This window comes from Magallana gigas, chromosome 9 (genome assembly GCF_963853765.1).
Source record: "Magallana gigas chromosome 9, xbMagGiga1.1, whole genome shotgun sequence".
NCBI lineage: Eukaryota > Metazoa > Mollusca > Bivalvia > Ostreida > Ostreidae > Magallana > Magallana gigas.
Genome location: NC_088861.1, coordinates 38,365,090 through 38,392,585, shown reverse-complemented (window position 1 = coordinate 38,392,585; position 27,496 = coordinate 38,365,090). Strand labels below are relative to the sequence as shown.

The window sequence follows — 27,496 nt, the reverse complement described above, 5'->3', positions numbered from 1 at the left end:
AAAAACATATTTGGGTCAGGGCGGGTAGGGAAAACCAAAGACAGCCTATGCTGCTTTGTAACGAACGTCGCATTAATCGAATACTCCCCGGGAAATCTATTTATACTGAGAGCGAAAGCGCTCGTGCATGAAATAACCAGTATTGAAGTAAACCAGATAATACGAATACTAACGGAAATAAACGAAGTTAAAAACGTAAAGAAATAAATTTCTAAATAGTGTTGATTTATAAATCAGAAACAAGTAGAGAAAAAATAACCGTCCGTACAAATTGATTTATTTACCGCCTAAAAATTTCGCCTAAGTAAAAATTGAATTTTATTATTTAATCGCTTTTCCGCTCGTATACATTTTTTCATTTGATGTCCGACGAACAAGAAATTATATTGATATGGTCTATTTATTACAATTCATTAGTATTATTCATATAAAGTCTGTAAAAGTAAAATGCGCATTATCAATCAGCTTGTAAAATAAAGAGTCAGGAGATATTTGACCTTTGTCACTTCTCCATATTTGGGCACGTTATATGCCGTGGCGGTGGATTTTGTTCAATTCAAGCATTGCTGAAAGCAAATCCTGGATATAGGCATGTAAAGCTAGTGTTTATACTAATATAATTTAATTCTGGTTGTAACGCGGCATTTGATGTGATAGACAAATTTAATTAAATTGGTATAACCTGGTTTGCACGTCACAAGACGCGTCCTAATGAACCAACGTCAAAAACGTACTTATCCGCTTGACGTTACGTTTGAATTTTGAACAGATTAATATCATTTTAAAAAGCAAAACGGACTTAATTTGTACAGCAAATTACAAAAAATTAAATTATAAGGAATGAACTCAATATCTACCCAAGTTATACTCGTATAACCTGGGTTGGAGCAATTTACGCTTTTTTATAATCCGCTTCGCGGATTAAAAAGCGTAAATTGCCCCAACCCAGGTTATACGAGTATAACTTGGGTAGTATAACCTGGGTTGGAGCAATTTACGCTTTTTTATAATCCGCTTCGCGGATTAAAAAGCGTAAATTGCCCCAACCCAGGTTATACGAGTATAACTTGGGTAGACATTGAGTTCATTTCTTAAATAGCACAACATCGATCAATAACGAACAACGTCAAAGCAAGAATTTCCACTTGACAAAACTGTCACTAGGAGAGCAATCAATTTGGAACTATTATTACAGATGAAGGTCTTAAAATATTAGATTTATGAGGTCTTATAGACAACCTGTGATGTCCGCTTGAATTTTTCCGTAGAACCACATATCTGCAGCTAAAATTGACGAAAAATTCGACAATGTCGCATTTGAAAAAAAAAAAACCGCAAATTGGGTGATAATAAAGACAGCCATGATTCCAAGTGCGCTGCAATCGAGCAGAGATACATGTACAGTGCATTGGAATCTGTTTGGTCAGGACTGTGAATGAATGGTTCACAAAGAACTGAAAACGAGATTTGTATTTATATTTTAATATCTACTGAGTAGGATTCCCTCTATTTCTTACGGAAACTTGTTTTTTCATAGCTCAATACAAACTGACAAGACTGAAATCACACGCCCCGTTTAGCGATTGGTCGAAAATTGGTTGATGATTCATGCAGGTTATGAGGTAACGATCATTGCAGAAAAAATTACATAACGTTGTAATCTAGAGTAATGTAGGCGTGTGGGAGAGGGGGAGGGGATATGCTTTTCCCGTTCATGTTATCCTCCTATAAATTGTTATGCTTATTAACACCTTTTTAATGGAAAGAAAAAATAAACACACGTTAATTGCATGATCCATATAACCTACCACAAAGCAATGCAAATGCCCCCCTCACCCTCCCCCCACCAACCCCTAACCCCAGTATTAATGGGCAATTCTAATTTTGTCGCATGTGCTATGAACAGAAATAATTATATATACGTATAAAAACAATCGAATTCGGCTAATTTCTTCCTTACTAAATATTAGCTGGGGACTAGGAATATCATCACTATTTTTTTAATTGGATGTAATGGGTTATGTGTGGACCACCCAACTGTCATGGTAATGACTGATCCCGGTATTTATTTTGTACTGGTTGTCACTGTCTTATTTAGATCTGTTTCGTAGAACTTATTACATGTAGGTTAAATGTTTTGTATGCATTTCCTTAATATATTAATAAAAATATATCTATATACAAAAATCTGTCCATGCATGCATACCACGATTCACTGCAATATCCCTGTTTGTGTCAAATACGTATAACGAGTTCTCGCATTTTTTCTTCGAATTCTATTTTTAAAAATAAGTCAAATCCATATGCATTCAGTGTGAAAAATATTAAGTAAGATCATAGTTGGATATTAAACTAAGGAATTCAATTTCACTCGGTTGGCTTTGTTGAGTAGTCGGTTGGCTTAGTCGATAAGTCGGTGGGTTTATTCGATAAGTCGGTGGGTTTAGTCGATAAGTCGGTGGGTTTAGTCGATAAGTCGGTGGGTTTAGTCGTAAGTCGATGGGTTTAGTCGATAAGTCGGTGGGTTTTAGTCGAGCGATAGTCGAGTACTCGTTAATTTATTAGAAACTGTGGGTCCTTTTGTATTCTACTGTTGAATACCTTATCTTAAATCTCAAAAAAAAAAAGATTTTAAAAACTTCTGATGATGTTTACTAAATGTTCCGGTATTTGATTTAAAATAAATCGAAAAGTAAATTAGGCCTAACTAAAAATTCGTTAGCAAATGTCTTAGCTTTTCCTTTTCCTTGTGACGCTTTCACATAATTGAGCTACATATCATCTTAGGCAAATCAAATGTGACCTTCTCCATGTTTAAGTTAATTAAGGCATTGATTTGATTTAAACAAATTATTTTCTTCAATATAATATATTGAATGGGATTAGGCAGCAGGCACAGCCCATTTTAGCCCTCTCCCTACATCAAGGTCAAAATTAAGGCATTAATTGTCCCGTGCCTAGTCAACAACTAAAGATTTATTATTATAAAAACTAACGCCTACTGAGATGGTTATTAACTATTAAATTTTTGATTAAACAATCATTTTTTTTACATATAATAAATAATGGATTAGTTATAGAAGAAACATGACTTTGTTTCCTCAAGTACATGGTGTTCCAAGTACTAGTACTTCTATTCAAAACAATAATTTGATCTACAAAATCCAAAGAGATATCACCTGTTAGCCAGGGTCACCGACTGAACACCTGAGGAACAGAGTCTTACTTACAGATCAAAATTGCCGAGAAAAGAACTCAGTTATTTTCATTCGAAGCCCAAAACAATACGTGTACGTTTAAAACTTCAATACACAATAAAGAATTGATAACCATATAAGATATCATTGTTACAGATGGCGTGAGTTTCTTTATAAACCCGGATGTAGTTCCGCTATGACACGTGCAATGCACGCGAGTACCCCGTGCACCAATCTGTTTCAGTATCTCAGCGACACGGAAGATTATTCTGGCCCTGTATATGATTCTAGGTTTATGAGGAAATGAAACACATAAAATGTACTCACTACAAATTCACTCACGGGAAAAAGCAGCCGCAATAAAATTCAGGTTTGATCAGTTCTATTATACATTCGACTTTGTTCGACAACATGAGTGCTAGGAACCGTTCGAGCTATTCATATGAGCTTGTGTTGGAACTTAACAGTTTATTTGCCAAAAGAAGCGCCCAGACATCCGCCGTGACCATCGCCATTATAGTTATTGGAACGATCGGAAACATTTTCGTCCTGGCCGCTTATTGGAAATTATTCAAACGCAAGAGTAAGCAACTCAAAGGTCGTTATTTCATGCCCCATCTGGCGGTGGCCGACCTCATTGCGTGCGCTGTCGGAAGCTTCGTCTTTCTCTACTTTGATTTTCATCGACTGATTTTCACATCTGACGTCGGGTGTCGACTGTCGACTTTTGCGGCTTGGTCCACCAATTCTGTGTCGGTACTTATGTTGCTCGTCATATCAGTCAACAGGTACCTTAAGATCTGTCGTCCACACCATCCACAGATGACGCTATATTGGAAGCGAGCCGCACTTATAATCATCACCGTTGTTTCTATTATCTCATGTGCGCCATTTTTGTACTTTTCTGGTGTTCGTCAGGGTCGAACGAACACGACAGAGTTTGCTGACGTCATCGATCTTCCTCCACATTTGCATAACAAGGTCCTACCGTACCACCAATGTGCCACTGCTAAAGATAACACTATTTGGTGGAAGATTTATTACAGTGCTCTGTTCGTTGTGCAGTTTGGAAACATGGTGGCCATGATAGTACTGTACGTGCCAATGGGTAAGATAATCTACGAGAAGTACAGACAGAACAAATTATCACGCACAATATCGCGAACGGCGGGACTGTCGGACGATCGAGGAACGAACACAGCCAACAACGAATCTAACGACGAAAGCGGCGTCCACAGTACCGACATCGTGGAGTCCAGTGAGGTTACCTCCCGAAATTTGACTGATCTAACACAGGTTCGCAAACATCGTGGACGACAACACAAAGCATGGAATAATGCAAAAAACCGGTTTACCATCATGTTTTTGGTTGTCGTGATAGTGTACGCGATCACCAACCTCCCGACTTTCGTATTTCTGTACACGTACTTTGAGAACAATAGATTTCGGAGATATTTTATTAGTGATTCGAGCTTTGAGGTGTTTAATTTAGTTTTGTCTCTACCACGAATACATCTCATTAATAACATTGTAAACCCTTTCATCTATGGATATTTCGATTTGACCTTTAGAAAAGAGGTCAAGGCCATTTGTGCTAGCATCATTGTTAAACCAAAACAAATATGCTGTTCTCGGTGATCTTAGCTCTTTTTCAAACTAGCTAAATATCCCATGCATGTATTTTTTAGTTTAATGCATTTACACGTACCACTTAAGATTAACATAAAGCCAAGGTCATTGATATCGGAGATACTCTTCAAGTATTTATTTCCTCATCATCTTATAATCATGAGTGAATTGTAATGTGAAGGCAAGTGCAGATCTAGAGGGGGGTCGGGTGCGTGGGTGGTTCAGAGGCCCCCCCCCCCCCCGAAAATTAAAATTTATTAAACTTACATATAGTATATTTATCGCAAATATGCCTCGGACCCCCTCTGGCAAACACAATTATCTTTCGGACCCCCTCCCCCCTCCGGATCTGGATCCGTACCTGGTAGATGTGTAGGTAACAACAACGTCTCTAGTAAAGCGCATGACAGAATCGGTCTGTCTGTCTGTCTGACTGTCCATTTGTTTCAATTTTCCTAAAATTGTATTCATATATACATGAACATATCATGTACGTAAAACGTGACATTGTTCTGAAGCCAAACACACCAGTATCTGTGTTCACGTGTGTGAGTTGCTGTTTCATGCAACGGTTGCTCTTCTTAAAAAATAATTTCCGTTTCTGAGTTTCCGAATACTCTGCATGATGGACAAAAGATTTTAAGACAGGAACATTATATCCTCAGCAACACACAAAAACATAGAGAGGCACTGTTATTTTAACTTTTATTTAAACGGTTAGATGCTTTCAATCTTGGCTCATTTAAACAATATAATGCTTTCTTTGGTGATTCATGCGGGATATGAAAAAATACATAACCCGCTAACGTGGGTTATGTATTTTTTTCTTCATTGATCGCCAACTCGGCTCCATGACCCACACGAATATATAATCAAAGGAAGCATTTTATTGTTTATATTTACATCTTTCTTTTTTCAAATTGATAAATTAATCGTAAAAAGTAAGAAAAATACTAGTACTGTTAATGTACATCAGTAGGTTAGCTAAAAGGAAAAGCCAAATCGTCTTCTTTGGGAATTTGAGTCTTACATCATCATGATTATTTCGTGCATTCCGTGATTTTTCTTAGGTTGCTGAATGTTTCAAGGGATAATTGTGTGTTGATTTCAGTCCTGTCAAGCAAGTTTCCACAGAGTTATAAATTACAATCAGTTTCCGCAAAAAATAGAGGAATTATACTAAAATGGTGGATGTAACTATAGTTCTATACGCGTTACTCCCCTCCTGCAGTTTGACACGAGTTATTCCAGGAATTATTGCAACCTTCAAATAGATACCAATGAATCAAAGAGAAAGCCTTTCATTGTTGATTTTTTTTTTTACATATTCATATCTGATATGACGTGGGTGAATGTACATGTCTAGGACTAGTGTATCAATATGTATGTTACATAATGGGGAGCAAGTGTTCGCATTTAATGCATTTCCTACATTGGTAATGCCATGCAGTATATATGCTGGATGTTATTTTTCCCAGTTTAAACCAATTTTACCATATACATGTTTCATCTAATACTACAGCTTATAACTAAATTTCTTATGAATTTCATTTGAGATACATGTTTTCTTCCGAGTTGCAAAGATCGATTTTTAGAAATATAGGAAAAAATTCCCGGTGAATGAAAATATATACTTATTCATGCACAGTACATATATAAAATTTATTTGTTATGAATGAGTTCATTTTATTGTTGATTTGTATGTTAGGAATCTACTATAGTAGCAATGGTTATGAATTAAAGACAGTTTTTTTAAACCGAGTCTGTTAATTTTGTTAAACGGGAACGCTGTGGCCTCTAATCCAAGTAATCGAAATTACAAAACTGGATCATCAGTCAAGTAAATCTTCAAGGGACTGACTTTATCTGGAAGACTGAGTTTATAGCTGACCCATCGAAATTCTAGTACGAACTTTTGAATACTAGATTGGGAGCATTTGTTTTACATTAGGCATTTCGCAATGGTCTGCATGGATACTGTATTCAAAATTTGATATTCAACTGGTGCTCAAAAAGAATATCAATATTTGGTATCTGATTGTTGCTTTAAATAAAATGTTAGTATTCATTTCATAAGAAAGGTCCTTGAATACCAACAAAAAAAAAATCGATATTAGAGATATAACCAATGTATTAAATTTTGAATTATAATAATTTTAAAACTGCTTTGAAATATAGCTCTGCGTCAACTCTCCGTGAAATAAAAATGTTGAAAGAATACACATTTTGAATGATAATGGCAAAATGACTTTCAAAGATCACGCTATCTGATCGTGTTTTAATTAAAACTCCATGGTTCATGTAGAGCCTGTATAGCTGCATGTATTTATAAGTATGCTATATATAAGTATGTATACACTTGCATGACTCCGGCAATTTTTTTTTTTATTTTTTTTTATTTTTTTAATTTAATTTAATTTTAATGGGGCTGGATGGTCAATAAATTACCCATAAGATCTACTAAAAATTTGATTTTTTCATATATAAACTATCATTTAGTAAAGAATATTTGTAATATTTAAACACTTTATCTTTCAGCTCTCCTTCTAAAGGAGATTAATTTAATCTATAAAATGACCACAGCCATCCAGCCCACTTAATATCTTAAATATTTTGGATGGCTTTTTTAAAAGAAGCAATTAAATTATAAATTTTGGTTTACATTTGTTATAGTTTATATAGTGAATACGTTTTCCTGAGAGCTATCAAACTATGAAGTTGTTGATGGATTTTTTTAAGTACACATGTACTTGTATTACTTTAAATAAGTTATGAATGCGGAAACAAACCAGTATTATTGTTGTGATAATATTTAAATGTAACTGTCTCATAAACATGAAGCATCTCTTGAGAAATGTGTATGTGTGTGTGTGGGGGAGGGGGGTGTTTCGAATGACATGACATGAAAGAAACTGGCAGTGAATCTAATCGAGATTCCAGACGGCCGACACATGCGAAAACAACAACAAAAAAGCTGTCAATGTGACAGGAAACCTGTAATTTTTGTGTGAACTGTATCCTAAAATAATAAACACAACCTATCAAGAGAAATGGGGTACTCTATATGCAATATTCTGCGAGAAAATGACTTATACTCTGTCTCAAGATATCCTCGAATCACATTTTGCTTAATTGCTTGATATTTATAAATACCCCAGGGTTCAAACGATGTTCATTCAAAAGTATGAAAAATTTCCAAGATTTCTCAGTCGAAACGCCCCTGATAGCTTATCAGGTTTCAATACAATCAGAGACATAAATAACATTTATGTTATTTATGTCTCTGATACAATGCTAACATATGTGATGTCTACGGGGATTTTGTATTGCAGCAAGCCCGGATGATCACGTAGAAAAATTGTGCGATGTATTCCGAGTGTATTCGCAATGGAGAAAAGATGTAAACATTCCCCATTATAAATCTCCGTGAGGAATCTGATTTCGTTCCTGTGAATTTTTCCGAGTGAAAGATGATAATGTGTCAATGAAATTATCTTGAAAATTGTCCCTTTCAACTATTTCAATTGCGCTTCTTTCACGGGTATGTGTATTTTATTTAAAATCGTCCAAATGTGCTGCAAAATTATCTTGGGACAGACTAGGGTTAGGGCTGGGTTTGGGTTAGGGTTAGGGTTAAGTTCAACATCTGGTATTTTGGCACAAATAATCAGAAATCAAAATCAAAGTAATTTGCACATTTCAGATAAACGACCAATTGCAATATAAATGCAGAAAAAAATTGTCCTATCTTGAAAACTGTATAAGAATTTATCCGTACAATAGATGTACATTATATGCACATGCAGTACCGATCAGACCCAAGCTAACAGAAAGTAAACCCCAACTAAACACTGGGTTTACTTTCGGGGTTTACTTTGGGTTTACTAGAGTGGACCCAGGGTAAACCCAAAGTAAACCCAGAGTGGACACAGAGAGTAAACCCGGTCAGAAGTATACCCCTGAAAGCAGACGCTAACTGTGTAATAGGAATATACAAGAGGCAAGAATTTCAGGCAGTGGGGTGGTAAGATAGAAGAAAACAGGTCTGCTTCACACTTCAATGCATAAATTTGACTTCAATAGCAATTTCCAAGTAAACCCAAAGTTAACCACGAGTGGGCCCAAATTTTCAAAAAGTAAACCCAGAGTAAACCCCAAGTATAATCCCCAAAAGTAAACCCAGGGTTTAGTTGGGGTTTACTCTTGTGTTAGGATGAGTCTGATCGGTACTGTTGTCATGTTGTGAATTTTGAATTTACCGGGTGGCAGTAAATACAAAATTCACAACATGACAACTTTACTGCCACCCGGTAAATTCAAAATTCACAACATGACACTGTGCATGTATTCTGCGAAAAATGACTAAATTCAACAGCTGGTTATTTTCGCAAAAAGTAACAAAAATCAAAATCCAAGTGCATTTAATATGCACATCTCTAATGTATGTACAATTGCTCTGCAAAAAACAAAAAAAAACTTTCTATTCTGAAAACTGTAGGAGGATTTATCAGTACAAAAGGGGTACCATTTTGGCAGCCGCCCGCCTGCCTGCCATTTTCCCCATTTCAATGAGTAGGTTTTTCCCATGGAAAATCAGGTTAAAAATAATTTTTGAATGAATCAATATAGTGGTTAATGGGTGGCTCAGAGTACAAAAAGTCAACTTCCTATCCCGGTATCTCAAGACATTCGTTGAAGTACAATTAAAAAGTATATGCACTGTACTAGTGTGTATAGATCCAATTTGACCGTCTAAGTACCATACGGCCAACACCTATATATGTACTAAGTATAGGTTGTACCAGAAAATCCGACTTTTGTCTAGTGATATACACTTGTGCTCAGCTGTTTATTTTGAATTATATATATGTATATCTACATGCACTTTAACTTGAAGATTATATTAGTACATGTATATATCAGATCCAAACAATCATTCAGGAAAGAATTAATATTTCATTGATTTCCTTCATTCATTCATTTATTCATTTATTCATTCATGTTAAAAGTAGCCAAATAATTATCTGATAAAATCGGATTTTAGGGCAGGGGACCATCCAATTCTATTTTAACGAAAGTACTTACTGTATGGGCGGCGGAAATGGTAAAAAAAAAGACATTTATGCAAAACGAACAAAAAAATAAAATACGAAACAGACCAGCTTAAAACAAAACCAACAGACACTGATGCAAAACAAACGATCACCGATGCAAAACCAACAGTAATGCACTAAATAAACGCTAGATTTTGTTTTGCATCGGTGTAATTTACATGTAGTATGTTAGTTCGTTTTGCATAAACGTCTTTTTAACCCTTTCCGCCGCCCATAACTAATGCCAACTGTAAAATAGAAAATTTCTCCAACTGACTTTTAGAAAATATAAGACCCACTCATATAGGAAATCAAATTGCACTCGAGATGTGGTACGGTTTACACGGTGCAATACGTGTTTCTCCATCTATAAGTATTGACAATTTAAAATTCCTTTGATCTTATCATAGTTTGTTCCAAGTTATCGTTTCCGTCACTTTTTGTCGATTTTCATATGTAAATACATGTATCCATCACTGATAAACACTAGAAATCGTTATAAGGTAAAAAAAAAAAATCCTCTTTGACATGGCCGAAATGTCTTTTTATATTTTTTAATTAACAAGATTAAAAACACATTTCTAGAGTTTTATAGTGAAAAATCTTTTATCTATCTCGGAAAACCTCGCACAATTTTTTAACATTATCATCCTGGTACTTTCATGTCGTACATGTATGTCATGTAATAGCCGGTATATTTTTTTTTATTTTTTGCTCTGTCTTTTAACCAGACCCAATAAGAGTGTTTTTCTACCGTAAACAGAATTAATACATGTGAATTACATCTATTTTTGACTTTCCATTCTTATAAATGCATTTTGTATGGAAACAAGAGTTTATAAATACAGAAATGTTAAGCAGAAAATGGGCACTTCCTACGGACTACATGTATCATAAACTGTATGTATATATACATAATTAGTTTATGTAAAAATAAAATTGCTAGAACGCATTTTAACCTGGTATTCCGAGAGCAGTAATCGTTTCGTGGTAAATGTTATGGGGTAAAAATCAGGATGGCGTAACTTCATTCTTCCTCTAATTAAAAAGTTAATCAAAGTACTAAAGTACTGAGGGGCGTTGATTTTATCGATTATCATTTATTTTAAAATCAACTAATCTTGCATGGCAATTAGTTTCTAGTCTGTATTTGAATTACGCACTTTTTTATTATGTGAATTGTTAGACTTTTCCGACAAGAATTTCGAGAAACCCCATATGAATCTTGTTGTGTAATATTTAAAGATAGATTTCAAACTATGTATTAGTAATCGAAACAATTCTAAAAATCGTATGGATCCAAGCACTATTGGTATCGAACTCTAGTCTCGTTCAACCAGACGCTCGGTTGTCTCCGTTAATCTCCGACAAGCAAGAGAGCTTATCTGCTTGTCGGAGATTTACGGAGACGGCCGAGCGTCTGGTTGAACGAGACTTTATTACACTCTGGTGTAGGAACACATGAGACTACAAAAATATCTAAATTGTTCGTATTATATACATGTAAAATCTGACTATTTTCAAAGTGTTTATAGATAAGTTATCTTGAAAAACAATGCTTCAGCATACATTACATCGAATTTTTCTATTATTTTCATGCACTAAGTCCTGTCAGCGGTGATGATTTGTGCTTCGGTCCAAACACTGTTTCACTTTCGGTTTGCCAGAGTAACTGCTTAGAAGAGTTGATTAAAATCAACTCCCAAAAAATCTTAAAATTTTAAAAATTCAAGTGATTTTGCTTATTTAAACTCATGGTTTAATGGAAAGATGACAGAAGACGTGGCTACTTAACAATGACAATGTTTTATTTACAATGATGCAGATTGCACTTAACCAGTGGCAGAATGCCGAGCCATGGACACAACAGTCAGCTCATACTGTAAAGCACAAAAACAAACCCTACCCCATTTGTAACCCTATAATCATATTACATGTATATATTGAATAATTGTGTTCCAGTTAAACCAGTTCTTAGACACCGAATGATAACAAGAAAACAATTCAACTTGTGTGAAGCCCTTGAAAAAGGGCTCAAAGGAATTTGATTTGTTCGTCTGAATCAAAAATAGAAAATTTAACAATAAAGCTGCAAATATTTTCAATCAGTAAAAAATTTAAATCTCCCTCCCCTACAAAACTAAGTCCTCTTGAAATCTGGTTTCCATTTCACTCTACTGTTCTGTTGTCCACATGGGTCAAAGTTCACTTCCTGTCACATGATAAGGTTGGCTTCCTGTCACATGACCTACTGCTGGCTGGCATTATGGTGCATTGTGTTGGGTAGGGTTGGTCGCTCCTCTAACTTATCGTACTCCAGATGGAATTCCTTTGGCACCCTCCTCCAGTTCTGTACATCAAAGAAGTAATACATGCCACGCTCGTACATGGCTGATTTGTGGGTGGGCTCCACCCCCGGGGCCCGCGTGATCCACACCCTCTCTTCCTTATGGTACCGCCAGTCTCTCGTGTACCTGTGTGGAAACAAGGGATACAGCTTATATTCAAAAACAAAATAAATCCTCATTGTCTTTTTAAAGACGCTGAATTGTTATTAAATTACCCATCACATGTGCCTTCAAATATCATGTTTTTCACAATAAAATAATCAAGATAATTAAAAAAAATATATAAGTATTTTGACTCCTTGTACAGAGTATTTCACCTTAAGGAGATTGATGTATTAGTCTAGAAAAGGCCACAACTACCCACCCCTTACAATGCAAGATAAAGGATTCAGTGCAAATCAACACAATTACAGCACCCCAGAAAATGAATTTAGAGAAAAAATTCACTATTAAAAAAAAGTGGGGGGATGTGGTTGATATAAACTGGAACAAATGGAGCTCAAATTGAAAAAACTTTGTGATTTGTGATGAAGGGTAAATACATGTATCGACCATGACGGTTAACAGTAAACACACTGTGAACAATTGATATCATGGACGTTGAGGATTTACACTAACTTATAGGACTTACAGTTCTGCAGCGGCTGCTAGCTGAATGAAGTCATTGCCATTCATGTAAAACAGAAAGAAGAGCACATCCTCTCCATAGCGATTCAGTTTGATTGGCGCCAGCTGTGAAAATAAACACAAGAGTTTAATACTTCATTGTCATAGGAACCAGCTTTGAACACATCACTATTATCTGAATTAAAATCAAATGGCTTATCACAATTACAATACATGATTACCGGTACTTTCTGAAAGTGTTAGATTTACCCGGTACCTCTAAACAGTAAAACATAACTGCTAATAAACGTTGGAAAATTCAATCTTGCATGTAAATTACTGTAGAAGCAAAAATATTCGTTGAAGATTTCATTTGATTCGTTATTTTCATTGGCAATATAAATCATCAAAATTAAATCCATGACGAATTTTTAAACCAAGTATTAATGAATACAAAGAGATTACGATATGACGAAATTGAATGCCAAAAAATCTTAATTGGTTTAAAAACAACAAAATTTTGACCCAACGAAAATATATGCTTCTACAGTATCTGTTTAATGAAATGCATCACTGAAAAGAAATTCAAATGGCAAACCTTGTCTCTGAGGAATATATTAGTAAGGTACTCTGTTGGGACATGGTAATCTGTGAAAAAGAGAAAAATATATGACTATGTGCTTAATATTGTGCATGCTGAAAAATATTCTGTAAATTTATCTCCAATAACTTTAATTAAATATTCATTTCAGCATTAGATTATGAATACCCCTGGTAAATTAATGATACACAATGTTATTTAACTACTCACCAAGCTGTATATTAAATATAAATTAAAATTTGGCTCATTTACTTAGTTCAGCAAATAATTATAGTTTTTAGTTACATGTATACATGTACATAATAATTGTTAACAGATGATTAATCTTAAGAATTTTGCTATATATAATAGAAAAAAAAAATTATAGGCACTGCATATAGAAATGAATTTCAAACAAAGGTCAACACAGACAGTAAGAGGATGGCTGTCATACAGCATCTGTACAACACTTATGTGGCAGTCTCTCACGACGACTTAATGTAAACCTAAAACTTCATCAATTACTGTGAAATCATCAGATTTCATGGTAGCTCAATTTTCGTGGAATTCATGGGTACCTCACACCCACGAATTAAAATCCTCCACAAATAAATAAATTAGGACTGTAAAGTCATATTTCCTTTTGTAACTATCAGAGAATACACGAAATCACGTCCCCATGAACCTGTAAAATTGAAGCAATCAACGAAAATTGGCTCCCACGAATTTTAATGATTCCACAGTATAACGAAATACCAAGGGCGAGCTAAGTTCGCTAAATATTATATAAATTCTTTAGACATGTCATCAAATTCAAGTTTACTTTTTGTATTTGTAAAACATTTGTGTGCTGAAGCATATTACTTTACATGTAGGTTCAAACATTTCAAATTTGTCCTTTACCGATTCAAAATGACCTTGATTAAAAACCATCTTACGCTAAGATTTTTTGATGTACTGTCGATTCCTATTTTTAAAAACACGAGAAATTAATATCTGCATGAAATTGTGAGTGGAATTTATTGCAAATTTTAAAATCTCTCTTTTATTTTTCGGACTTATGTAAATTACATGAAACTTTGATAAAAATTTGGCATACACGATTTTATGTTCTTGCAATTTGATGGAAAATGGCTGAATCATGGAATTAAGTACTTGCTTAAAATAAGGAATCTACAGTACCTGTGTATTAAGCATACCATAACCTTTGTTTCAAACTCAGCTATTTTCCTATTGCAAGTTTAGAAACAATGTTAACAAAATATTTTTTTTTAATATAAAGAAACAACTTCTGTTCAGAATCTAAAAGCATCAGCAGCCTATTTAGTTTAATGAATGTATGCCTTTATACCGAAATTACTTTTATTACATGTACTATATAGAAATATTGCCATTAACTACATTGGGTAAATAAAGGATATTTAATAGCTCACTTTTACAAAGCATTTCAATACATATCCTTTTACAACTGTTATTAAAAACTTTTTTCTTTCTTTTCTGCTTATTCTAAAAGCTAATATCAATAAATAAAAATTTAAGTATGCATGCACTTAAAGAGTGAAATTTTAACAAGGAAGAAAGCAAGGTCTTCCCAGAATGTGTATTAGGTAGGAAGTGTGATGCATGAACCGCCACTCAAATAGATGACCTGGTTTTTATTTGGATGACAACTGATTTCTGGTCACATTGACTTCTATCAATATATTTCCCACAAGGAAATTTTTGTTCTTAATGTCAACATATAATTGGTTCGTGTGGACCAAAAAAAAAAAATAATAATAAAAACTAGACTCTTCTTAAAAGCACCAAAAAAGGTCTTCTGTTTCTCATGTATTAAATTAAATCTTATAAAAAAAAAATTGCATTCCCTGGATATAATATTTACTGTGAAGGAATTTTCCAGTAATTATTTTTATGTAAAACAAAACAAAAAGACAATTTTACTTAATGTGATGACCGGAAGTTACACCAGATCAAACAGAACATGGAAAACTTATCTTCATATATTATTTTGTCTTTCCTCAATGTTTATTTGTTCAGTTTTCGTCAGTTTTGAGGTCTCCTTGTGAAAAGGTCTCGGGACCAAAACGGACAAACAGATATGATGAAAGACATTTCAAGAGGTAATTTTAGTACATTTACCTAAGACACATAACTGCTCATCAGACTAAATAAAATACTCAAAGAAAAAATCTTAACTTATAAACAGCTCGATTTGTTTGTTCTCTTCCGGTGTGGACTGGAAGTGACAGTCGACAAAAATGAAACCGTTAAATACTTCTTCAATGTCTATCAGCCAAGTAAGTTTCATGTCTCGGTCACTTACAGTTTCTGAGATCTCGTGGGTACAAAATTTCTTTTAAAAAAAGCTACCTGAGATAATTGAGATATCTCACTGATAGCAGAATGTTTTTATTTATGGTAATCAACATCACATAGATGACATATGTGAAGATTTATACTTGTTTATTCATTTCATGTAAAATAAATTAAAAACATAAAAAAAATAATTTTTGAAGTTCTTCCGGTGACGACCAGAGTTTACGACTTAAAAAACAAAATAGTTTAAACACATCTACAAATATGGGTCTATCATCCTACAAAGTCTGGATGCTAAATTCTTTATCGTTTTTGAGATCTTGATGTCACTAGCTTTTTGTTACGGGACAGGAAACAACCCACTTGAAAAAAACCCTTGAGATATTATCATTCTCTATCGTTTCTGAAAATTTCAAGAAAACCTATCCAGCAATATCCGAGAAATCAGGGGAAAAAATGAAAACAAAAATAAGAAGGAACATTACAATCACTATAAGGTCTTCCATTGGAAAAAAGAAACCTTAGAAAGAATACATGTAGATTTATGATAATTAAAGTTAAGTAACCCACACAAATTTTAAACAATATGGGGCTCTGACTTTGTCTGTAAAATAAAGGCAAGCAATTTCTGAAACTTACAAGCTGTCAAATACATTTCCTTGTATTTATTTTCTTTCATTCAGTGTACTATTAATTATGATGAAACTATTCCCCAGATTTTTAGAACACAAATATAATGAAGGTAGAATTACATTGAAAAATTGTACTCTTATTTTGAAACTTTAACATAATTAAAATTCAAATATCTACTTGCATTGTAAATTTGATTGTAATTAAATACACTGCAGGTTATGATTTCTTTTTTTCAATATCTTTAAGGTATCAGATGCTCTTTTAGGTCTTTTGCTGAAACCCCCCCCCCCCCCCCCCCCAAAAAAATAATTATTAAGTGACTATTCTAATTAACAGGTAGTTCGTGTACGAATATACAGCTATAATAGACAAATCAAACTAAAAAAACCCATCATGACTGATATATACAGATGATCCATTGATCACAAATGCGATACATGTATATGAAGTAATTAAGGAAATAATTAGCTATCCTTCATCAATGAACTCATTTTATCAAACATTTTCCAAATTCACACAGTCAATAATTAAAAAATGTAACTTCCTCATTGGTTATCTAAACCAATTTAACATCCTTGATGAAATCAATAATTATTTTCTTTCAGTGCACTAATGCAATTATTTGACGGTGTCATTGAGAAGACCAATCTGTTATCAAAACAGAATCTTTTGTAGTGACACATGCTCAAAACCATATCTATATTAAACATCTCAATATGGGCTACATCTGATGTAGGCTGTTATTATTTTTTTTATTGAAGTCTACAGCAAGGAAGGAAACATGTAAAACTGGAGCAAAAACCTACCTAACCTACAAAAATGCCCCTATCCTAACATTTTTAGATGTCTGTTTTTATCTTATTTTGAATTTAATATTATTTCTATTAAAAAATCTGTTTTTAAATATGACACAAACAAACATTGTTAGAATTCATGCAAAAAAAATATGATAAAATAAAAATAAATCCCTACCTACCTAACCTAATTTTTTCATCAGTGTTACCCTAAACACACAAAATTTTTTTATAGGCCTTATAGGAAAAATTTCCCACAGCGCCATCCTTTTTACTCAAAACTAGAGCATGTGTACATTTTAACTACCGGTATTTGCAGTTTAATGCTCTGTTCCAAGGGGGAACAATGCTATTTTAGAGTCTACATTTTTGTGAATCAATATCATAATTAAACTAAGAGGAAGTAATTCAATTCTAAGTCTATATTTCTCAAAAGTCTATTGAAAATCTTTATCTGCATATGTTATAATCATCTTAAAAAATTGAATTAATCATCATTATATAATGATGTCCGTGTTCAATAATTAACAAAGCATGGGAAAGAGCATAGCACAGAGTGTCTTAGCGAATCTCATCATATCCCTTAGTACTTTGCAATAACCTCTCAGCAAACATTATATAAAACTTTTAAAGTTCAAAAGTTTCTCATCATTGGCTGAATATCAAATTTAAGTTTAATAGTAGAACTGATTTAAAAAGCAAGATATTTTGTAACAAAAATTAGTACAATTTGTCGTCTGGTAATCATGTTAATACATCATTCTATGCCAAACAGGCACCATTTATTTTATTATACTGAATGTCTTAATTTTAAAGAAATTATTACTGCTGTTATATAGAAATGACGTGAATTCTCTGGCGAACCGTACGCGCATGTAAAAATTCGTTGTGTTACCCGTGGCCAAGTGTGTTGCTAACGCTGAGGGTAATACAATGTAGAATGGATTATCAACTGAGTATAAACCAATCAGATTTCAGTCTTTAACATGAACGTATAATAAAATAATATACATATAAGAGACATCAGAGGAGAGAGTCTGTGTGTAAGGTATACCTCGAGTCTAACAGACCTAAACCAAGAGCCCCACCCCTTCCATCTCATCCTTACCAAAAATAGTTTTTTAATTTATCATAGAGTTTAAGTAAACCTAGGAGGTAGGCGAGTCAGTGCAGAATTATGTCTTGAGACCAGCAGGGCTAATCTGCCAGTGGAGACTGAGACATGTTGTACAGATTACGGTGAATAACAAACCCACAACAACCATGTTATATACAAGGAACTGTGAATAACAAACCCACAACAACCATGTTATATACAAGGAACAGAAACAAGTTTTAGCCTCTCTGTGTTCTGAATAAATTAACATGATTTGTATAATTAAGCATTAAATTTTATTTTCAAACTACTTTTCCATTTATATTTCAAAAACTAGTAGTTGCTTGGTTATAATGCATGACAGAAAGAGACTTCTTTGCATAAGTAAATGATGTAATACACCCACACTTAAAATAATGGACCATTCTTTGTACAAGCATACATATAGACATGTATAGCACAAAATGAGAGGGTCCATTATTCTCGGTGGGTAGAATGGAATAAAATATTTACCTATATCTTGAGGTCGACATGGTAAATCAACCCACGGTGATTGAAAGGTACTGTACAAGTTTCTGAAATATTGCAACATTTTACTTAAGCACAGATCTACAAATTTTATAAATTAAATCTCTACACAATCGAGGAAAGTGAAAAATAGTGCATAAACATTTCTATAATGAGACTTTCTCTTCTTTCAAAAAGAATATACCAGTACATGTAGATATAAAATCTTTACATGTTTATAAATTATAAACTAAGATAAATTAATCATCAATTTAAACCAAATAATAAGAAAAGATGTTTAACATGTATCAATATCTTCAGACTAACACGTGTTAAACCTAGTCTCTGGTACCACTCTGTCAGTGTCCATTAAATAGAAGAGGAACCATTGATGAACTTAATTAAGCATTTTTTAAAGGGATTTTATATCTTTATTTAAAACTTTTAATCTATCAGGAGAAATATACAGGAAGTTCTTAAGTGTACTTACTCAGGAGAGTTGAGATTTAAGCCTAGCGTTGTGAGATCTATCCCCGGAGCTAATGCGATGAGATTATGGTCGTTTTCATTGGCTGCTCTAATAAAGGTCAACAGGCCAGCTATTCCAAACTGGTCCGTCACCATTCCCGATGGAATATTGGATACCATGCCTGTAAATGATAGAAATATTAAAGCTGCTACTGTAAAAATATGAAATGGATATTGCTACAGTAAAACTTGTTAAGTATGAAATGGATATGACAAATTAAGGGATAATGCAAAGTTTTGTGGAGTCCCCAGAAAAATTAATTTTATTATAATAATGAACTTGGAAATAACAAATTTACGGATATAGCAAACTGATTTAACATTATAAAAAGTTAACATTCTAAATTGATAAAAACATTTGAGATCCCACATATTTAATGTGCCACCTTCTCTCCAAATTTTTCTAAACATGGTATTTTTTTTAATTTTTAAACAATGTCATGTTCATTTCATTGACTATACAATAGCTTACAGCAAGAAAGATAACTTAACTGTTCCTTAAAATCTGAACTTAATTGAAAATACACATGTATAATATTGAGACTGAGTAGATGCAGTCATGTAACACAATGTCCACTGACCATCAGCGTGCGTCTGTATCCCCCTCTTGGCCTGATTCCCTTTTTCTCCAGGAAACTTTCCATCTTTCAAAATTTGTTCATTTGTTGTTGACGAAGAAGCACTTGTTGGCTAAAATTAAAATTGTATACTATATAGTACCCATTTTTAGGTGGCAATTGATGCTTATAAATGTATTTTTACAAAAGAAATAATAAGATTTTTAGTGTGTTTAGCACTTACTGTTTTTCTCGCTGCGTCATTTGATATACTTGAGGGTGGATCTACAAAATAGAAGATAAATATAAACAACTCACTCAATGTCAAAACACTCATTGAAGTTACTAAGTTACACTATTGGTATAACATTAATGGATGGCAAATATTTCAAACTCTTAGCTTCTACCCCTTCAAATAGTCTCTCTTCCAAGCTATTCACACTTTATTTTTCACTCTATTCAAAAACACCCTTCCTCTGTCAGTCCGATTATCTTTATATATAAAACTACTTTTCTGACTTTATTAATCTGACTTTTCCTTCATATCTCAAGTCAGTCACTCATTCACTCTCTTAATGTGACTGTATTTCTTTGATAATTTTCTCTCTCCAATATTTCTCTCCCCATTATATACTCTCTCTCTCTCTCTCTCTCTCTCTCTCTCTCTCTCTCTCTCTCTCTCTCTCTGTGACTCACTCTGAGCCCCAGGGAGAGCCGGGAAGTCCTCCTGCTGAATCTGAAACTCGGGGGCGGTCTCTGCCACAGGTTTACTCACCATCCCAACTGAAATATGTACAGCCAAATACCTCACAAATATCAATCACAAGAAAGTAAATTTTCAAATTTCATTGAAATGCAAACTTGTGGAGTCACAACATTTTGAGTGGAACCGGTATTTATCGAAACCCTACAGCTTTCCCAAAATTTATGTTCCATTAAGTTTATCCATAATTTTTTAATTTGAATATTGAACAAAAATCACCTGTACACAAATTACATTTTTAATCTGTGTAAAATTCAGTAAAATCAACTCAAACTGTTCCCTCAGAATACAAATGACTCCAGAGTTACATTGACGTGTGCCTTTTGATTGATCTCCCTACCTAAGTTATACTGACCATAGTTCCTCACAGAGGAGATGGGGGTAGAGGGCAGATTTCTGTTCCCCAGGGAGGGGAACTCGGACAAGTCTAGACCGGGCTGGTCAGCATCTTGACCAAATACTGCCAAACAGAAAGTAGAAAAAGAAAGTACAGACTGTCCTTATAACACTTGTATCAAGTCTTACATTACAAACAGAAAGTAGAAACAGTCCACAAACAAAAGATGCAGAATAATTAGTTATCAAAAATTTTAAGGAGCTGATGATAAGTTGAAAAAGACGTGAGAGTCACTTACATATGTTTATATAAAATGTTTGTTCCATTTTGAAATGAGAGTATAAGGTGTGAGAGTTACTTACACATATTATAGAACTTTTGATCGGGGTTGTTGTTGTAGACAGTGGAGTACTTGCCCGGCCTACTCTGTCCAAACACAAAGTTGTTGTTAATACTGGACATAGGACCACTGCAATACAAGTCAAAAACATTCAATCAAAAAACATATATTTGCAATATGTTCATGGGTACCATGGATTATGTCAGTAAGTGTACTGATATGTCAATTCTATCAATACCATAGCTGGATTACTGGTATGTCATTAGCATCTGCAGTAAGCATACTTATATGTCAATTCTATTGATACTTTAGCTGGAATTTTCAGTAGCAGCATCAGTAAGCGTACCTGTTCGGTAACTTGGACATGGACTGACTTGTCTGATTCTGGGATATGACATTTCTCTGCCCGCCTATCGCAGATATCATGTTTCTGAAAAGTCAATTAAGGCATCATTTTACATATGTAAGTCATACTTCTCTATTTTTTTTTAACCTTACCCTTGTATCACACCACCATAATTAATGAAAATACAAGATAGCGGCGTTCCGGATACCAAAATTTAACTGTACTTGGCTTAAAGCAAATTACCTGCCAGGTAATTCAGGAACAATAAATAACCCCATCATTACATTGTTTTGATTCTGTGCCCTTACCTGCTGGGCGAGGGTTGCTGCTGAGGTGTCTGTAGGTTATAGGGGAGGTTCATACTGGTGGGGGTGGAGTTATTGCCCCTGAACTGGGGCCCTGACACAGCCCCTCTCTGGGGTAGGGCAGCGAAGTTCCCGGCCAAGCTGGCATTGGTCCCTAATCCTGTATTACCTCCTGACATAAAACCTACAAAAAATACAAACACAATGAACAAAAGCATCAATACACAGAAATATTCACACAAAAATTTATCTAAGCAGTCATAGAAGAGTTATTTCCCATGTAATGTAAATACACATATTTGATAAATTGAAATTGTTATGATTTGGCAATAAATTATTAATATAAATACTTGTAGGTAAAATACCTTGTGTGTAAAAGTTAGATGCCCCAAACCCTGACAGCTGGGATGGAGACTGTGACATCATCTGATATAAAGAGGGGAATATATGCATCAAATTCACTTTCAATGACTTGAGTTTTCACAACATGCATCTGATCGGATATCATATTGTTTTTTTTTATATAAACGGTAAGCTGGAGTATGGTAAACTGCCAATTCTAAATCAATATATGTCAAATTAAATTACCCACTGGCCAGATAGGTAATAAATCGTTTGTGCATGATTAATTAAACAAAATCATAATTTTTAAACTATGAAGTAGAACTTTTTTTTCATCCTGCTTGGTATCTCCAATATTTAAAATATCATGCACGGAAAGAATAATCAATAAATATTAAACACATTAAGCTGACATGATACTGAAAAACCTATTGCAGTAAAAGGTCCTTTAAATTGATGGATTAAACATAGACTTTTAAACCCTATCTACATGTACTTATAGCTGTAATTACATCTCTATCTGGGCGGAAAACTTTGCCAGAATTGGACAAGGCACCCTGTCCAAGATCTAGTTCACCGTCGTCATCCAAGTTCAGATTCAGAATCTGTGAAAATTCAAGAATATATTATTATACACAATGTCTACATCATAACACTGAATTTATTTTTAGTTACTTTAAAATGCCATCAGCAACATCATAAAATAATAACATACAATCAACATACAATAGAAACACTTAAAACTTTCAATGCACACAGAGGCAGATATTTCACATCCTCGTAACCCCTAGTCATTCTTACATATGCTAACTGAGCTGATACTTCTGTGGAGGAAATATCACCTTTGCAACCACGATAATGCATGCTAACGGCAGTGGCATGTTTGATCACATTATTAATAATATATGTTTTCATCTGATAATCAAAATCGAAAGAGTTATGCTTACAGGTACTCATTCATGGATGCAAGATAATCAATATTAAGAAACAAAAAATATCAACAATTTAAGTCAGAAAAGAAGAGTAGTTCCTGATGACAATATTTCAAGATGTTAATACTTCAGTACTGGTATCTCTACATGCTTATAAAAATATCAAGGATAAATCAAAATCTCTTAATCCCAGTACACATGTACTCACATTCTGTTTGGCTTGTCCCGGGGGCATTTGTTGTCCGAGGATTTTCCTGGACCCTGGGGAAAGCTCTCCCGTCCCCTTGCGGCCTAAGCCGTACCTGAAAACAAACATATGTTTAACAGTAATTTAACAGTTACCCCTATCTATAAGTACATGTAAATTCAATTGCTAAAACTTCCTGAAATAAACATCTATAATAAGCTGATTAAAAACTTAATATTTTCTTTCACCTGTATATACCTGTACCAGCCCAAACATTTACATTGTAAACTTACCCCATCACATACACATATATTCAATTACTATAAAATCCTGAAACAAATATTCAGTTGATGGTAGCACTTATTTTCTTTCATATACCGGTACCATGGAATCCTTTAAATTCAGGGGAGCCAATTTTTGTGGATTGCAGTTTTTTTTTCTCGTTGGGATGTAATTTCATGAATAAAAACACATTAAAATCAAGATACTTTTAGAATTTTAAAATTTTACAAAATTTGACACCCCCCCCCCAAAAAAAATTGTTTTAAAATTTTTTGGAAAGGTAAAAATTACAAGAGTTCCAGCAGGATTCAGCTGTTGACTTATAAATTTGTTGTTAACCCTCTAACCTATTGCCCTACGCCATTAGGTAACCATTTTGGGAACGAGAAAATCTATAAAATTATACTTTATTTCATTGTTTATTTTGGAGGTGTCCCATACCACCTTAACAAAATCTACCATGCAAACATGATTCTAGACTAAGTACAGTATCTACTGGAGGCATTTTATTTTATATTCAATGATTTAAGTCAGACATCTTAAGTTAATTTAAGATTGCATTCAGTTTTTAGTTTGTTGTTTCAAACAAGATTGAAACAGCTGTTTTACCATTAGTTAAATAAATCATGGAACTCAATTTTACTCTGCAATGGCCAGGGCACTATTTCTGGGACAACAGATTGTAACAGCTTAATATAAACTAGTCAAAACCAGGTCTTCAATTAGGTTCCTTACATGAGGCAAATTAAGAGTAAATAATAGGAAAAAGATCAAAGAAGATCTGCCTCGTCAAAATACTGTAAACACTGTATTATAATTAGCATGTACGATAATTGGTGGAAAATAATTTTTCAACAAGTTAGCATGGATTTGATAAGCATATTTCGTAGTTTGCCTATTCTTATACATATATGAACAGCAATTAGCAATGTACTTGATTTAGCAGAAATGGCTTTCCGCCAAAAAAGCTAATGATTCTTGTACTTTGAAAATCATGCAGCGTGATTGAGACCCTCCAACAGACCAACACCCCCCCCCCATAAAATTAATAAACAAACAAAGACAATAACGAAATGAAAAGAGGGAACAAGACATACTTAGTATTACATTACCAAACCCTAGCCTAAACATGCACTAGACATACACTCATCATTCGTAAAATAGAATACTGAATTTGAAAAAGATTAATAAAATCAATGATACATGTACATACATATATTTGCATACAATATACTACAGAATCAAATTAATACCTGCATATTAGAAATCTAGAGCATAACAACAGCTAAAATATGGAATCAAGAGACGAAACTCAACGTGAAAAGTCATGACATAGGAAAGACAAGGGAGAGTACTGTGCAAAATGATTTCTAACTTTCTGGGTAATGCCCCCTTGCATCATAATACAATAATGTAAAATGAAACATAAACCAATGTGCATGCAATGAATATGATGGATACATGGTGCCTTGGTTTGCAAAAATCCACCGGGAAAAGCTGGAAATTTCTTGCCTAATTCCGAGTTTGAAGTTGTCACAGATTTTTATTCAAGCATCTTTATCATAAATGTAATACCGTGCAAGAGTAGATATATTATGACTCATTCCTGAACAAGAATCTCTCTCTCTCTCTCTCTCTCTCTCTCGAAATTGATAATCTAGCTAAATCTAAATTTACTCTTTTGTTGTTTAGATTTCAAGTACTTTTAAATTGTACAAGACATTGCTGAATTCACAAAGAATATATCTAAAGTACCACAAACATTTTAAACGAAATGAAATTTAAGCTAAAACAACATGCATTTAAAAAAAATATAAACTAGACAAAGAGAAATTTTTTGTCCAATCTTAATATTATCTACCAGCTTATTTAAAAAAAAAAAAACGGACTTGAAAATTAGGTCGCTCTGGTAACCATGGTAGCTATGGTGACTGTGACAGTTTCAAACAGTACGGGTTGGTCTCTATACTTACTGGGTATTCCATGATAACTGGTCAGTCATAAATCTTCTAAATGACAAATCATAATTCATAAACCATTACTTTAGAATCAGATTGTTATCTGGAACATTTGTCAGAATATAAATGAGAATGCAATTTCTATATATGGTATATAAAATTCAGAAAAAAATTTAAAACTTGAATTGCTTGAATTTGGCTTATAGGTTTGCTTGTTTATTTCCAGTTTGTGTGTTTCTTTTTTGGTGAAATACTTTCTTTTTGCAATTTCATGTTGTTGTTTTTAGGTTTGAGAAGTCCATAAATTTAAAATACTTGGTAAATGCATGGACTTTCAGAAATAGTGTTTCCTAGAAAAGCTTGACAAAGTGTTGTTTTTTGCTACAGTAACTGGTATTCAATATATAAATGTATGATAAATTCATCATGTTCATTGAAATGAAAGTTGAAAAATTTGAAATTTTGGAGAATTGGATGAAAAAAAATCTGTAATTAATAAAGAAAAAAATATCTATACATGTATATATAAATACACACTAGTTCAAACTTTGGTTTTTTTTTAAATTGATATTGTGACAGACTTGTGCAAAATCATAAACAGAAAGAAGAGTGGAGTACTAATAAATAATTATTACTGAAATGCAGAAGGAGATTTAGAAAAAAAGTGCAATATCCCAAATGTAAATGATTGCCACATTACATTGTGGCACGAGAAAGTACCTGGTAACTAAAGATTATTTATTTGCTTTAAATTCCAAATAACTGTGTTCAACGTGACAAAAAATTCTGAAGTAATTTTTTCTCAGTGAGAGTCATCTCTGTTGTCATGTGAGAGATTGCACTTTAAATAGAATAAGACCCTGGGACTTCTTGTTAGGCCCAGGGATCAGAAATTCCACAATAAAACAATGAAAACTGTTTAATACTTACTGTCCTATTCCGGAGGACATGTTTGAGTTTTCCAGGGGATTACGAAAAGCCATGGCCTGCTCGTCTGGTATCATTAATAACCGTTAATGGCCGTTATCCAAGAAGTGCTGGTGATTTCTCCAACATATGATGAAGTCTGTACAACTGTAATGACACACATTTTTAATTGAAACCTTTATCAACTTACAAGGTGTTTATGCCTTGTATGAGAAAGCTTATGAAAGAGCAGATTATATTTAAAGAATAGCATCATAAATATCTTATTTCATTTAGTGTTTACAAATGCAAAACATAAACTGGAAACCAACAATTGTTGCCGATTTCTCTGGACTACATTTACACTTTCAGCAAAAATAAAATCATAAACTAACTACGCATTAACTTTAAATATCTTTAATTTTTCCTAGTTCATTAACAATAAAGTATAAAACCCACATTGGTCTAAAATGTCGGGTTTTAATTTCAATATTTGTCAAAAATATGCGTAACATTAGGTTTTACATTATTAGAGTCCTTGACCTTCCATAGAAAATAAAACACTCTGAAAAGCAATCGAACCAAACAACGTGCACCATTCATTAAATCTCAACTACCTTGTGAAAGCAGAAGTCCTAGTTGGAACTACATCGCGAAATCTACACAATATAAAATTGAAATAAAACACAATTTTAAACCGTCTTTTCTCTTTATCATACAGCGGAACTCTTCTCTGCGTGAAGGCAAAAATGTATTTCATAATATTTAAAACCGAACTTGTGGTCGTGGAGCCGGAAAATCATGAAGACTTTTAAATAAACACAAAAACATCAAATTTATAGACGAATTTTTAGTTTACTGTTTAGCTGAAAAGTCTTTAATATAAATTCTTTTTTGAAGATACGAAAATA

General features: G+C 33.6%; 2 protein-coding genes across 4 annotated transcripts; one reads left to right on the top strand and one right to left on the bottom strand.

Annotated features, from left to right (window-relative positions):
- Window positions 1-3,378: 3,378 nt before the first annotated feature.
- Window positions 3,379-6,574, top strand: LOC105320808 (cholecystokinin receptor type A-like). The gene has a single exon (XM_066071751.1). The coding sequence runs from the start codon at window positions 3,609-3,611 to the stop codon at window positions 4,833-4,835; it is 1,227 nt and encodes a 408-aa protein (XP_065927823.1). The 5' UTR covers window positions 3,379-3,608; the 3' UTR covers window positions 4,836-6,574.
- A 5,132-nt stretch (window positions 6,575-11,706) lies between these two features.
- Window positions 11,707-27,342, bottom strand: LOC105320796 (CCR4-NOT transcription complex subunit 2). 3 transcript variants are annotated; one of them, XM_066070893.1, is made up of 18 exons: window positions 27,203-27,336; window positions 26,610-26,753; window positions 25,695-25,730; window positions 23,461-23,554; window positions 22,833-22,925; window positions 22,344-22,404; window positions 21,982-22,162; window positions 21,674-21,757; window positions 21,350-21,456; window positions 20,991-21,110; window positions 20,584-20,670; window positions 20,132-20,172; window positions 19,912-20,020; window positions 19,293-19,452; window positions 18,809-18,870; window positions 13,472-13,521; window positions 12,899-12,999; window positions 11,707-12,393 (listed from the first exon to the last, which is right to left on the bottom strand). In XM_066070893.1, the coding sequence occupies exons 2-18, from the start codon at window positions 26,681-26,683 to the stop codon at window positions 12,168-12,170; spliced, it is 1,686 nt and encodes a 561-aa protein (XP_065926965.1). In that variant the 5' UTR covers window positions 26,684-26,753; window positions 27,203-27,336; the 3' UTR covers window positions 11,707-12,167. The 3 variants fall into 3 exon arrangements, with proteins under 3 accessions (XP_065926965.1, XP_065926966.1, XP_065926967.1); XM_066070894.1 differs by having other exon boundaries at window positions 21,006-21,110; XM_066070895.1 differs by lacking the exon at window positions 25,695-25,730 and having other exon boundaries at window positions 27,203-27,342.
- Between the last annotated feature and the right edge of the window lie 154 nt (window positions 27,343-27,496).

Coding starts and splice junctions, on each gene's coding strand:
- LOC105320808 (XM_066071751.1), top strand. CDS start 3,609: ATGAGTGCTAGGAACCGTTCGAGCTATTCATATGAGCTTGTGTTGGAA.
- LOC105320796 (XM_066070893.1), bottom strand. CDS start 26,683: ATGATACCAGACGAGCAGGCCATGGCTTTTCGTAATCCCCTGGAAAAC. Junction 22,926..23,460: donor CGGGACAAGCCAAACAGAAT/GTGAGTACATGT, acceptor GAATTTTCACAG/ATTCTGAATCTGAACTTGGA. Junction 19,453..19,911: donor GATACAGACGCACGCTGATG/GTCAGTGGACAT, acceptor TATCATTTACAG/GCATGGTATCCAATATTCCA.